The following is a 16191-nucleotide window of genomic DNA, read 5'->3' on the forward strand; positions in this document are numbered from 1 at the left end:
TTTCCCAAGGAAGGTCAATAAAGTAAACCAAAAGTGTTAGAAGTTTAAATAAAAAAGACTGCATCTTAAAGAGTTTTCGTTGTTGATTGATTTAAGTGCAGGTAAAGAAGAAATATTCGACATTACCGAAAGCGCTCGGGTACGGTAAGTGTAGGATACGAAGATCAAGATAGAATGAAATGTAGAGGAATGACTAAAACGATAAATTTTTTCATTGCGTGAAACATTCCGACGAAAGAAAAGAAGAAAGGTTTAGTTTTCAAACCCATTCTATACTCAGAAATGAACTGCCACTATCTGTTAGACCCTACTGATATGCGAGCTCAGTTTACTAGGACCATTTGACCAAGTTTACCATACTGCAAGCACTCCAAAGCAAGAAAACTGAAGAGGGGATGTTTCAGTTAACTGATATTGTTTTAACAATTGATGTTCCCTTTTATTTTGCATTCCGATAAAGGAAGAGAGTTTGCCAACTCAAATAGAAAACTTTCGTATCGGATTTAAAGGTCATATGTAGAAACCCACAATGTGACTGACTTCATCGTGGAAAGACCACGCCACACTAAAAAACAGACAAATGGTCTCCACTTTGTGGAATTTATGAAAAATAGAACCCTTTAATTGGGGATTAAACAATAGCCGTACAAAGCCAAGAGTTGGACTTACATCAGCAGTATTGTCCGAAGTTATTAAAAACATCCGAGACGAGGATAAACGTCAAAAAAAAAATCGAGAAGCGGGGTGAATGCAGAGTAATAAAGAACTGAAAATAATAAAGAGAAAGGGGAATTGACAGCTGGTTCGTTATCAAACATCTCTCTCATTCATTTGTAATGAAAATAATTTCGAATGCAGCACATCATGCAACTAATATAGGAGAGATATTGCTATTCTACCCATTCTGGATTTGGATATCACGAAGGCACTTTCAAAACCTAACGAGAGCCATGCTGGAAAGTCATATCTGGTTCTGATGGATTTTGGGTTTTGAAAATAACACATATAACCCCCATTAATCTAAAAAATTGGGTGGATCAATAAATAACCAGCCAAAAACAACAGCGTGGCTGGTTATTTATCGATCCACCATTATAATTAGTTCAGATTAACAAGAGTGTACTGTATTATCCTAATATTGATGCTGAAAATGTTAAAAAAAACTGTTTAATTCACCTTCAGTGCATGCCGTTAAAACATATACAATTGCATAACACAGCGTCAAAAAAAACAAGTTTAAAAAAAAATAGATAACTGATGTTTTCGGGTTATTTAAAAAATGATTAAAGCCGTTTTGGAAAAGCTTGCCGTTGTTTGCAACAGCTCTACGATGTTATTTGCAATTCTACCGCTTCCAACGGAACAATATTCGCGCAAACAACATACAGCCATACCGTAGCAGTTGTAACTTTTCCAAATCTCAAAATTTATCACAAGTTAATTGATTCTGATAAATTCTACATGTAACTTTCAAGTGCTGCATTCGTAACACATTCCGTCTCGACAGCTAAGGACTAATCAAACGTATAAATTTAACACAGAAATATTCACTCTAAAATCAATTCCAGTTTCCTCAATCATAAATAAATTTAAAATTTACAATTTATTTATCAGTAATCACCGTTTTCGAATGCCCTAAAGCGATACGGAAATTGCGACATTACGTCGACTCTAAAACGCCAACTTATTATTTTCATACCAAATTTATGCTAATTTGATATCGTTCAAAAAACAAAAAGAAAAATTACTTTTATAATTGTTTTAAACTAAATAATTAAGAGTCTTGCATAACATCTGATTAAAAAAAATGAGAACAGGACACAAACACAAGCGACTTTTGTAAAATTTAGAATAAATTAAAATCTGCCGTTGTACTTGGAAATCGAGGTCTCTCCATTAAACAACAAACTGGTATTTTATGAGGCCCTTATAAAGGTTCGTAACTTATACATTTTTGTCTTGCACGTTTCTTAACTCTCTTGTAATGCAGAAGTCGGAGACAGTCTTTATGTCCTTGATTAGAACTTAATTTATAAATAAATTAAGAAAAAATAATAAATATAAATAAGAAAGAAAAAAATTGATATACCTTACAGGAAAGAGGAGTTATTTACAAATTAAAATGTACATGTCAAGAATCATATATATATAGGAGGAGCAGGAAGTAAACCGGAAAAAAAAAAAGAATTAAACAACATTTAGCAGGAATCAGATTGAAATATGTAAATTCGCCGCGGTTGACGCAAGTTTACATATTCGATGCGTGACTAAATTGTTTCTCGATACTACTAGAGAGTTTTTATCTTCACGAGTAGGTGCATAGACTGACACGGGGCATTTCTACGTCATCTTTATTCGGAATCTCCTATAGGCCGACACGCGTTTCGGGCATAAGCCCCTCGTATGTCAGAACGACTTCTGGGATTTCTTGTAGGTGGTGTAAAGAAATCCCGGAAGTCGTGCCGACAGACGAGGGGCTTATGCCCGAAACACGTGTCGGCCTATAGGAGATTCCGAATAAAGATGACGTAGAAATGCCCAGTGTCTGTCTATGCACCTAGTCGTAAAGACAACTCCCGTCTTTTACGGTTAAAATATAGAGTTCGGTATATACTCGCCCTATAAGACGACCTCCGACTTTTGAGAAGATTTTCTTGGGTTAAAAAATCTGCTTAAACAAATACTGTATTTTCCGGCATATAAGATAAAAAAAATTTGCATTTCTAAGAACTCAATAGGCGACAAAAGTTCGATAACTGAAAGAAATAGAAAAATACGACAAACGATCTGCTGTATTACTGGGCTATAATAAGACTAATTTAATAATAACTATAAATGTAATTTGACTAGAGGTAGGCAGTTAAGCTGCCGTCTCACAATAATCTTAATTTTTAAATTAAAACGTTCCGGAAGAAAAGAATCGTCCCGAAGTGGGACTCGAGCCCGAAACCCCTACTTACCCCATCTGTCCGACCTTTTCTTCCAAAATTAAGTTAGATAGAATCATTGTCCCTAGATCAATAATACTGCAGATCATTTGGCATTAATTAGGTATTATGTCTGTGGATTTATTGTTTATATATAAAAACATGCTTATAAATCTTTTTTTCACAGCAGAAGTGATAATTTATTAATTTTGATTAACAGAATTCCTAATATTTATTTGGACTTCTCCGATTATCAACTAAGTAAAGTTTTAAGAATTAATTTAATTTACTACTTATTTTTGACTCATTAATTATAATAAATATTTAGCTAGATAAGAATTAAAACCTAATCGTCATCATTATAATGAAGATTAATGACTCTTTGTGAATAATAACTTGCTAAAAATGATTATACTGTATGAAAGTCATTTTCACACATTCAGATAACGCAATAGACTGTTACTTAAATAGAATGAAACTAAAGTGGACGATTATGTATAAATACATTTCAAACTCACAAAATTTAAATTAATAATTTTAATTTATGCTTCCATCACACAAATTTTATCATTAGATCAACCGAGTTGTACAATTTTTTTGGCACAAGTCCAAATTATTTCGTACCTAGTCAAAATGTTGCCATCAAATTTAACTGTTGTAAAAGTATTAAAGTCCAATGGCGTAGCAAACATAACTGGCGCCCGGGGCACAACACTTTCTGGAAGGGAGAGGGGGGCGCCACCCCCTCTCCCTTCCAGAAACATATATAGTTTGTCTTGGAGACCATTTGGGCACCCCTCTGCAAGTGGCGCCCGGTAGACCCCCCTTGCACCCTTCTCGCTATGCCACTGTTAAAGTCCTTTGGCATGCTTTGAAGTGAGATTAGTTTTCTTGTTTGTTTTCGTTCAGCTTTTTGAGTAAATCAAAAATCACAAAGTCAAAAAATAATAATACAACTTTATATATAAAATACAATGGATAAATTAACTAATTAGTACCCGGCGATACTCGGGGTATCAAATGTGGTTTTTTAAACATTGGTACACGTGATAGCTGTCAACTAGATACACTGAATAATTGCTTTCCTGTCAGAATCACAAACTTCATTGTTTTTCTTTTGGTCCTCTCTTAAAAATTAATTTACATTAAAGTGAACTTTACTGGTCATTTGAAAGAAATCTGAGGCTTTAGCAAATTTTTCTATCAGATTTGATGGAATGAGTTTGCAAGAAAGCAAATAAATAAAAACAAAAATTTCCCAAAAACTCGAGGAAAGAAGACTAAATTCGACGACACCGACAATCTAAACACAAACAACGTGTCTACAAAGGACATATACAGAATGCAATCATAAACAATGTCATGAAATTTCTGTTATCGTGACTTTAAATAATAAATAAATCTAAATATGAGCCAAATATATTGGTTATCTAAAAGTATCTTGTACCGGTTATTATTTCGGACAAATTGCCGATCTAGCGCAATCTCGCGAGATGTTTGTATCTACCCTCTTCTCGAAAATTTAATTAAGTCTACTCTTTAAAGACTGTACGTACGATACACATTTTCCTGTTATTTTATTATTATTATTATTACGTCCTTCATTTTATAACAAATGTTTTTACTTCTACATGTTTCGAATCTAAATGATGATTCTGTTCTTGCATTCAAATTTCCTTTTAAACATTCAGCAACAATTTATAGATGTCCTTGTTCAGATTTTGCGATTTGATTGTTCTTGGGATCCGACGATAGGACGGAGGAGTCTTGAAAAATGTTTAACGGAGCCAGAACTTTACGGGCTTAATTAATTTAGCAACGTTGCTAAAACTCGAAAAATATAGAGAGGAAAATTTACAAACTGTGCTTCCTTAAAAGCACGTATGAAATATTGGCTCTGTTGAAGAGGAGAATGGTCGTTTCGAGCAAGTTTTTTTGGGTGCTTGCGTATTAATAAAACCCATTTTGTGTTATTGAATCGTGTGGGTATCATTCTATATCTGCATATCATCGGGTGATCAAAAACGTTGTTGAGGATTTTGCAACAGTCACTATCACAAAAGCATTTAATTTTTGTTCACTTGATAAAGTTTCAACAAAAAATTAATACTGCTAACATCAATATACAGAATTAAATCCAAGCAATTGCTGAATTATATCAGGTTATAGTAATGCTACTATTAATAATTATAATTAAATTAATATTTTATTAATTAATTTAGAAGATTATGTAAGAAAAGATTCGGCCTGGGGTAGCACTCCAATCCGCAACTCCCGCTAACCACGTGGTTGCATTACCAGTTATGCTATCCGGATCTCCAACCAATCTTCGCTTCCAGAACTGTTAATTTAGATATAACCTGGGCAATCATTTGGCTTTAATCTAATAATTGGGTTTATGGATGTTTTATATCAGTGTACAGATGTTAAATGACAACATTTAATGAGACATCGTGATTGCATTTTTTTGCAGTTTTCTTAATTGATGATACTTGCAGATGAATGTCTGGTTTTGCATTTAAGTGGTTTCTGTATAAGTTTGACAACGGTGTTTGGAAAATCAGTGGAATCATGCTCGACACTCCAAATGCCATTGTCAAACTTCTAGGCTTACAGGAAAGCAGTGCCGAACGTCCGACGTACACGTTTTCGGGTTTAAAACTTCGGCGTCGACCTCGCTAATAATTTGTGCTGCTGCTTTTATAGTTACAAGTAGTTCATATCTTTTAATGAAAATCTCAGCAGAAATCTCAATCCTCCTACTTGAAACTGTCCTTAGCCTTATATTTTACAAAAATGATACTAATATTTTAATTACTTGTGATGCACTAATACCATATCGTCATCTAATAACCTTTATGCCCAAAATGTTGCTTTTTGTGATAAAATTACACGAGTCAGATGACAATTTCCTATTGTTTCTGCTACAGAAGCATAAATCTACCTGAAAATCAAATTTACACTATTAAAAAGCCCAGCAATGAGTTGTATAACTTTACCAGTGAAAACATTTGTATGTAAGAAACACTAAAACACATCAGCACAAGTTAAACTTGCATGTCACACTTAATAATAACTTTTATGTTATTATAATTATTATTATAAAAAGGCAAAAAAAAGGCCTTATTTTGATGGTCAAGATGATATACTTTATAAGATTGTGAATGACAAATAAAATTTTCATTAAGTCCAACCCACTTGAGATACTACACTAGTGTTGCCACCCGTCCGGTTTTCACCCGGACAGTCCAGGAATTGACTCGCTGTCTGGGTGAACTATTAATTTTGTCTGGGAATTTCGTAGAAATTGTGAAATTACGACAAAACAAAGTTCTTGCAATTATTATTATAAATTTACACCATTTGAACAACGAAAGACCTCACACTCACTGAAACTGATCTGCCATTCCGCCATGTTACTCTGTTTATGCTGATGTGTGACGCGCAACCTGCCTCTTGACCCCTCTCTTTTTCCTTGCTTGTATGTTACTCCTACGCAAGTCCCTAGTCCCTAACTGTAACTGATTTAGAACATGCACGTTATTCTTTGCATTGTAAAATGACATTGCGCATGCGTCAGGAACTTCTCTTCGAACAAACCCAACCTACCGTCCGGGTCAGCGATTTTGTAAAGGTGGCAACACTATACGACACCCAACCAACCCCCTCGACCTTTAAGTACCAAAATTTAATAGCATCAATGCCCCCTTACATACAAGTTACCATGCCGAATTTCATTTCTTAATCTTTATCTCATCCTGAAATATTAAATGAAATATTCACCAGCATATGTACTGTATGGGTATGTTAGTGACTATTTTGTTTAATATCACAGGATATCAGTTTTTTGATTTTTTCGGGTTCAGGGGGTCTCAAAAATGTCAAGATTTCGAAAACCCAGAAAGCCGAATATTAAAAATTACTTTATCACGTTATAACAGCCAGGAAGTAAAACTCCTGTCCGTCATATAAAGATGTTAAAGCACTCTTCCTATTTTACCAAATTAACTTCACATCCCACTTCCAACACAGTTATTTGCGCCGTCAGACAGTATTTGGGAAGAGAATACAGCAGCTATAGTGACATTAATAATTCAGAACGGATAACTAAATCATATCGAAATTATTACAACAAGCAAGCTTAATTGACGGCAATAAAAATCAGTAATCGGAAGTTTCAAAATCGGAAAAGTTTCACAATTTACGAAACAAACGCCAATCGGATTAGCATAGAAACAATAAATATTTTGCACGTTATAGTACTATTTTGAAATGTTTTCTCAATTATTTCTGCAATTTTTATGTCTTTTTAAGTAATTAAATATTATAACAAAAAAGAATTTTAAAAAAATTATATGTATATATATATTACACAATATTGATTTAATGTAGTTAATACAAATGTAAGTAGATTTATTACAAATTAAGCAATAATACAGAATATTTAATTACTATTTTATTTGAAATTTTGCATCACAGAGTAAAGAATCTGGAATTCGACGCCAAAATCATTAAAGTCTGGCCTAGTGAAATCGGTTTTGAAATCGTTTAACCATTGCACAACATCTGTTCAATCTATAAACTTTTATTAAATGTAACGTTAAAGTTTTTCGATTTAACAATAACTTCGGCAGAAGCTAACTTCGTACGAGCGTAGCGATATCCACGACCTAGCCGATCCACGAAATGCTCCACCCGGTATTTAATTTTACCTTCAGAGTAATTAATAAATAGATAAAAAAATATTGCTCGTTATTACAGATGATATGCATTAATCACCACATCTATAATAGCAAACCTGTTTCAACCTCATTTATATTTCATCTACTCACGAAATTAAACTTCCAGTCAGATATTAAATACAAGAGATTATTTTCACAGATAAGGTACAAATATTTATATAATTAGTGAAAAAATTTAAGTTTAAAATTTACATTTACTCAACATGTAATAAAGAAACCACGCGAAATTAGTTTTTAATCATACTTTCATATTTATATAATGCATGTCAGTATGATTCATTTAAACAGCAAATAAACGGTTTTAATTATTACGTTATATAACAAATTTGCTTCACCCGTAGAGAAACCTAAGCACGAATTTCTCAAGCGGGAGTGACCTTTCTTGGTGCCCACGGTGCAAAATTTTAAAAAGCGAGCAGACATTCTGAATATTAAGCATACGAAACTTACTTCGAGTAATTAGACGTTTATTCATTTATAATGTACAAATTATGCAACAAATTATTATGAATAAAATATCCAAAGAATTTGAATTATTTAAACTAATAATATATACAATATTTACATTTGAGTACAAGTTGTGAACAGTTTTATATATCTAGCCTAGTCATTTTTCCAAAATTACACTGTACGGTCCATGATCCAGGATCTGTAAGGTTGTCTGGGGTCTTTTAACTGTTTGGGATTCTAAAATCATCATCAATTAGGTATGCAGAAGCATAATTACATTCTTTCATTATTAAATAGACCCAATTTGGGCTATTTTTATAAGAGACACATTGAGGAAATTGTTTACAGTTTATAGCGTATACACCACTGTTAACTTTAGTCTATGCATACTTACTATATTGAAAAAGAAACTGTGTTCTTAATGTACTGTACATGTACGTACCTTAACGCCAATTTACTAGAAGGAATGGATGGAAGGCAATAGGCATCACATATACACACATAGACACTTGCATATGCATTGTTAAGTATTTGTAAAAAGTATTCATCAGATTTATGAAGAAAACTGTATATATACTGGGTCTTCCAAAATGAATGCTGTGTATTAAATTACTGTAATTACGTTAATTATTACCCGAGAAGTTGCGATTGATAGATGACGACAAGATGACAAGACACTACCTTTAGGAAGTGCCATAAATGAAATTGGCTACCCCACAATAGAGAAGGCATTTTGTATTCTGCAGTTTTCGAAGTCGGAATCGATCGTCATTGCGCAACGTGAGTAAACTGCCGGCACTATAGAATTGTGTCTGCTGCGAGAGGAGTGACAATGGATATGCCGTAGCGAGCTTAGAAAAATGTTCTTTTCGGAAGTTTACAAAGAATTTCGGTATCGGTTAGATGCGTGCCACGTGACACAAGGTGAACTTGCTGAAAAAACGTAATGGGCAAATGTGAAACTTGGACAGTTTTCTAGTGTTCATTACAATATTCTCAGATTGTAACTACCATTATTATAATAATTTAAAATGTTAGCATTCTTTTTGGAAGACCTTGTATAGCCTATGTAATTTTTTATAATTATATTATATAATATATATGTTTTAAAAAGGAAAGCAGCAGTCAAAACAAATCTAAACTTAAAAAGAAAAAATAACTGCTCATAGTAGCAATTTCTACTAATTGATCAACTTTTTTTAAATATATAAAAATGAAAGCTAGCCAAAAAATGGCAATGACCTTGCCATTTTCTAAAACAATCGGATCATTAACTTAATGGATACTCAAGCAGTTTTATTTCCCATTTAAGCGTTCTTGTGAGAAATCTGATGTTTATTTTTAGCCAACCGCAATTGTGTCATTAGATATTATGTAATAATTAGATACTTTTTTATGTTTATTTTACAAAAGGATTATGTTGTTGCAAATAAATGCATTGTTTATGAATTCTCGGTAAATATAAAAGCCACATTCTTTTCTCGGCCGTAATCCTTATCGTAGAGTTCACACTTTAATGAAGAAAATTGTGCCGCTATTTGACACAAATAATAATAATTGTAAAAATATAATCCTTTGTCTTGTAATTAAAATCCTTTCGTAAACGATCTTCCAAATTATGAATGAACAGTACAAGTAACTGTGGTTCACCACTACAGAAATAGCTAAATATATTCCTGTGTAGGATACATTGTATAGAAAGAAAAATTACTATTGTAAAATTCTAAATAAATTTTCCTGTATTCCTCAGTTCATCTATAGAATTGATAATGTTACAATTTATAAAGCAGTTAACTGAATTTGATATAAGTAAGAAATAAATATGATCAATTGTTTATTCAAATTTAATATTTTACACCCACTAATGACAATATAACTAAACAACTCCACTGACCCGATACTATAATTAAAACTGGACAATCTGCCAAATTATCTATTGATTATCACGAGATTGTCTAGAGGTAGGCGGCGTAACCACCTACCTCTAGACTATCTCGTGATAATTACTTTGTATCTAATTATTAACTTAGCTTTATTATAGCCCAATAATTCAGCATATCTTCTAGTTTTGACTACATTAACTATGTGAAATTCACTTGTATAGGGTTCTCTCATAAATTCTGTTACAAAGTTATAGTGTTCATGAACATAGAAGAAAATTTATTCTGATAAAAATAAACCATTAGAGTGGATAACCTTCAATCATCTGACAGTTAGTACAGTGATTGCCTCCTTGGCCTTGGTGGCAAAACTTTCAGCATGTCCTGTTAATATACTGCCTTGCATAAAATGTTCATAATCAGATGGTGCATGTCTGAGCTACATGATGGGTGGGGCAACGTAGTAAAACAATCCAGTTCTTGCAGCTTAGCCTAGAGCAGTGTCATGCTGCAACAAAACTTGCTTTCAACTGACCTAAAGTATTTCTGTTGCAATACAGCATATACAGGTTCTAATTGGGTATTATAAAGTTCTTCTTCAATCACATGTCCCTCTGGCATAAACTCAAAACAAAATTCTAAATGCACTACATTTCTTGGCAAATCTTACTGTTTTGCGCACAGTACTGCCTCCAAACCTGGTACAGCTTGCTGTTTTCAGGTGTATGGATTACAGATATACAGTTCTCATCAGTAGGATTTTGGAAGTGGTGTTGGCAGACAGAAACACATTGTTGTACCTCAGCTTCAGTGAGTTCATGAGAATCTTGTCTGTGGTATATACACAGATCTAAGACATTCTTTTTAAGTGACAGTGGAAAGTAAACTTCAACATATAGACAGTAGGCACCAGTGTGCAAGTATTCACACTTGGAGTTTCTTGAATGGCATCCAGAATTCTTACCACATTGAAACATACTGATTTCTAGAACATAGTTTATCCACACAGCTGGTATCATTAGTGTTAAAGAATTTGAATTACCTTGCTGCAGTAGAGCAATTAACAGCTTGTCTTTCTACCACTGCTGCTAGCAGACATATCCATTCTCCAGAAAAAAGCAGCAGCACCCAAACAGCAATCTTATTATCACACATTCTCAAACAGACTATAACATGTGGAATTCGCATAACAGATTCCAATTATAGGAGTATCTATGTCATGACTTACAATTTTATGTGCCATTTAACTTTTGATCTGTGCGCACAAGAGTATCTCTTGTTCAGATAAAATCAATTATAAAGTAAAACCCAGTATGAAAGTTTTTTACTCAATTAAAAAGAATCTTGGATTAAATGAGACTTCATTACATAGGCAATATCATCATATACATTTACTATCAATTCAATTTTGAAAAAATAACTTAAAAATAGATAAATAAATAAATATCTTTATCATTGCCATCCAATTGAAAACCTTAAAATTCATAGACGAACCTACCTCTAGTAATCTGAAGCAAAATGGCTTCGTTTCAGATTACTGATTACTCTTAATGTAGCCCAATAAAAATTGGCAGACCGATGTTGTTAACGTATCAGGTTACGTGTGTTATTAGTTAATAGATACGAACTCTCCTCTCAAAAAGTCTGAATCATTTGATATTTCATACAATAAAAACTATAACTATATTTAATTGAAGTAAATAAACAAAGAAATTTTCTATAATGACTATCAAAATTATGGGTAACTCCAGTTTCCTTCTTTGTAATTGCGTACGTATAAGTACATTACACATGCATATTCTTGTTATTTGATATCACTATGTAAATTATTGTAGAATGGAATCCATTTAATTCTAAATAATCTGTTTTAAAAATCTCAAAAACATTCAAAATATAGACAAAAAACTGGTTGGTTAAGATTACTAACCTTCTTGGTTAATGTTACCTATGGTTCCAAGATGGCGGCTCGTCTGATTCCAGCAAGGAAACAATGGGGATGCACGTTCTAACCTAACCTAACCTATTCTAATAATTTTGTTGGTAATAATTATGGTAATTTATTAGAATAAGTTAGGTTAGGTTAGAACGTGCGTCCCCACTGTTTCCCTTCTTCTATATGCTGGAATCAGAGACGAGCCGCCATCTTGGAACCATAGGTAACATTAACCGAATTCTTTTATGTGAAATGTTCTCAACCTCAGTTTAGACTACCTACAACAACTACATAGTAACTAAGAATTTTTGCTTGCCAGTTGTCATTCAGTTTTTCATTCTCTCATCACTCCTATTTGCTTAAAATTTACCCTTGACTTAAAGTATTATCAACTTTTAATCTTATTAATCTACCTAAAAACAAGAAGTGAAAATGAACATTAATGGCTAAAAATGTTAAATTTACTTCAAGAAATATTTAATCCAGCATGAAATTATTCATAGTTTCATACAGAACAACTCAATCATTAAGGAAAAAACAATAAAGTATCGTCATGCCAAAAACACTAAATATATTAACCTTACAATACCAGTTAGGACGTTATCGTCTGCAAATAATTGATCGATTCCGTCCCATAGATTTTGGTCTTCCTATATTCTCTTATGTAATCAGCGTTTATAAAAAGCCAAAGCATACAAGATACAATGTAAGATTGCAGAAAAATGTTGCCTGATTTGCATTTTTTCTTAATAGGATTAACAAGGTATGCATACATACATGATAACTAGTTTGTAACTTTTCGGTTGTGTCTTCTGTATTACGATAACATCCGACGAGAGTGTAGAAAGAACTTTTAATAAAGATCTTGTCAAAATATTACATAAATTCATTATGCTTTCTGCAAATGTTTATTCCTCTCTATATATTTACTTTATTTTATTTATCAATTTTAGCACTTTTAATACGCTTACTCTAACGTTCGGCCATTGCAATTATTTGATAAAATTCTATCACCAGAAGCAATTATAAAGGATTGCAGTAGCATTTTCTGTTCTTGTTTTCTCATTACAGCATTCTTTATAAACATTTCACAAAAAATTTTTCAAAGATTAAATCAATATTTCGTGTATAATTTAGTTTATCGACAGCAGAGCCGTAACTAGCCTTTTATGTGCCCAGTGCGAGCTTCTGTAACTATGCCCCAAAAACTCGGTCCAGGTCATTTCTGCGCCCCCGCCCAGGGTCTGCACCCTGTGCCTGGGCACCACTGGCACCACCCTAGTTACAGCACTGATCAACAGTTGAGAAATTTGCACTTTAGCCAACAGTGAAGTCGAACAATGAATATTTCTGTCTTTGAAGAATTTGTCAATCATCCAGCTAATGTGGCAAAGTAGTAGTTTTAAATTGCCTAAAGCTAGAGATGACTATGTACTTATAAGACAACTTTTATATAACTTTATACAATCTAAAATCTGCGTCATGCAATACTTGTTATTGTACAAATCTAGAATCCAAATCCCGGACAAAGACCAAAGTATCGACAAGCACATATTTGCAAACGTCTGAGACCTCTAAGAGAACGAAGCCATGTGCAAAAACTTAAGTTTGTGTCAGAAAATCTTGGGTTTGAATAGTTTGAAGCATCATAATTTTTCAGTTCAAATCTCACTATCTAGCTACCGGTAAAACTGCAGTTCCAAACGATGCAGTCAGTCCTTATCAGAGCCTTAGATCACGGCCACAGAAGTAAAAAGTCAAAAAACTGACAATCTACATGCAACCCTTTGTGAGATACATCCTCCCGAAATTGGCCAGTCTAGAGTTTTGAAGACACTCAAAAATAGGATAAAATTTAAAAGTGAAAATTTCAGAACCATTTCTCAAAACAATGATAAAAATCAACTGGCTAAAAGCTCGTAAAACACGAGCTACACCATCGCACCGACTACTTCCGGAGTACATCTATACACTAGGCCAGGGTAGCGAACCTGTGGCACATAAGAAGAAATCATCTGGCGCATAATATATACGGTTTTGATTTAGCACCCGTCTTTTTCAATCATCCTTTTAGTTTATCGCCCAATTATCTTTCTTCCAATCAGCTTTTTTACACTTATTTTAATTAAAGCATATTCATTTAATTTCTTTAAAACTTTGGCACACATAAACACCATTAAAACTAAGTATGCTTACTATATGGCACGTGGCTCAAAAAGCTTTGCCATCCCCGCACTAGACTATATACTACACCGCCGTCCGGCAAAGAGTCGCAAGTGAACCGTCGGTTCCTTCGACTCTTTTTACTCCTACGGGCACAGCCCGCGGTTATAAGGTCCCGACTGCCTCGTTCGGAGCTGCATTTACACCCGGTCCAAATGTTGGTAACCAGCATGCCCACATCCATAACAGATATAAAACTACCCTCTTGTGACTATCAAATAATCTAACAGAATTTCAAGAGAAATAACACATCTCCCCTTTACAAGGCTGAAATGACAATTGTACCGTTCACAAAATGTACTGTAGAGAAAGTCACAAATATGTTAGAAAGTAAAGTAAGGTGAGAAAAAATACTTGCCCAGATACAGAGGGGTTCCTGGAGCATAAAATACGCGGCATCGTTCAGTCTCTTTAACGCGGCAAACTCGCCAATCAGTCCGTCTATTGACACATCCGTTTTTGTAATATTTACTTCTGATACGGGGTTGTCATTCTGAAACTTCCACTCCATCTCCGACGTTATTTGCAGGGCGTAATATACGGAACACGAGAGTAAAACGACACTAACGGTCGTGTATACCTGTAAGCTGGGGAGTGGCAATCGTTCCAAGATAACAGTTGGCATATTGTTGTTCTCTACGAGTTGCTCCGCACTCGAAGCCGTCACGATTCAAAATGAACAGACTCGCTCTTGTCACTGTTTATTGCCTTCACTCGATTTCCTGGCAGCGACGTTTTTTTCCCTAATTTCCCTGCTCTCTTACGCAATTTCCCTGATGCCGACTACGACTCCGGAATTTCGTTCTAGCTTTTGAATAATCTGTACTAAACTATCTTCTTTGATTATAAGAATTTAATTACACTACGAATTAGTGCAATAGATTTTAGTACTTAACACAAAAACTGAATAGGATGTCGGTTCGAGGTGTATTTTTTAAACTTACAGAAAAATTCGCTTAAATTTCCCTTTCGTTACGATTATGTTCGAAAATTTCCCTAAAAGGTGAGATTGTGTCTTCGTACTATTACGGAAGCGTAGGGTAACGCTGACAATTCCGAAAATTCTCGTGACGAAACCGGTACCGATCGTATTTCCGGTTTATGGACGTAACTCCGAAACCATTCTAAAGCTTTGCGGGTGTTTTTTTTTTAATAATTATTTTTCTTTAAATCTGACAAATTCCCTGACCTGTTTTTCCCTTCCGATTCGTTTACGGTACAGAAAACTTCATAATAAGCAGAGAATTCGTGCAAAACTACGCGCCGCGCACGTCAAGTGTCTTAAACGAGTCGTTTTCTCTGAGGAGGGTGAGTCATATTGACTCATGGGGATCTTACCTGTTGCATCGTTACGTCGATGTTCTACGTCACAATTGCACAGTTATTTCTCGAGGCCGGTCCCCCCGGATGATGAAATCGATTAAAATAGCATCGAAATCACATCCGTCCTTGGGAAAACATAGAGGAAAGGCGTATAATCTATGCCTTCTGTGAAAAAAAGAAGAAGGCATGCTTTAACCTGCTCCAAATTTGAAGGTTAACGTATAACTCATTAGTGTTTTAGCAAACAATGAGATATTCAGCAATTTTTTTGTCTCTAAATTTAAAGAATTACCAGGAAATAGAACTTCCATTGCACTTAAATGTTTGTTATTACGGATTCCTCCTACTGTTTCTGCCTATCGAGCCTTAAAAAAATGCCATTCTTAATCCTATTTTGTGCCCTAAAATAGTTGGAAATTTGTAAAATTTTCTAATAAATTCGGTCGTTTTTTTTTTTACATTATTAAAGACTATTTTTAGACGAGAGCTCTCTACTTTGATAGATAACACCGCTAGATAACCGCAGTCTCTAATGCATCGGATACGATTCTAGAAATGGTGCTGTAAATGTTATAGATTATACAAAGTCCTTGAAAATTTCGAGCGTTTTTGCCTCTCGTCTGTCGCATTTCTGTAATGTTTTGACAATTGTCGAGCATTGTAAACGTTACAGGGAAATTATATTTAATTATACATTACTGCTCTAGAAAATA

The 16191-nt window shown here is 34.0% G+C and overlaps 1 protein-coding gene across 1 annotated transcript in view; it reads right to left on the minus strand.

Annotated features, from left to right (window-relative positions):
• Nucleotides 1-14883, minus strand: part of LOC136984516 (E3 ubiquitin-protein ligase AMFR-like) — a 38666-nt gene extending 23783 nt beyond the window's left edge. The window contains exon 1 of the mRNA XM_067281526.1: nucleotides 14514-14883. Within this exon, the coding sequence (XP_067137627.1) occupies nucleotides 14514-14780 (267 nt within the window). The 5' untranslated portion in view covers nucleotides 14781-14883. The remainder of the gene's footprint in view (nucleotides 1-14513) is intronic.
• Nucleotides 14884-16191: the final 1308 nt, after the last annotated feature.

This window comes from Centruroides vittatus, unplaced genomic scaffold, assembly GCF_030686945.1.
Source record: "Centruroides vittatus isolate TY-2023 unplaced genomic scaffold, ASM3068694v2 contig_921, whole genome shotgun sequence".
In the NCBI taxonomy this organism is placed as follows: Eukaryota; Metazoa; Arthropoda; class Arachnida; order Scorpiones; family Buthidae; genus Centruroides; species Centruroides vittatus.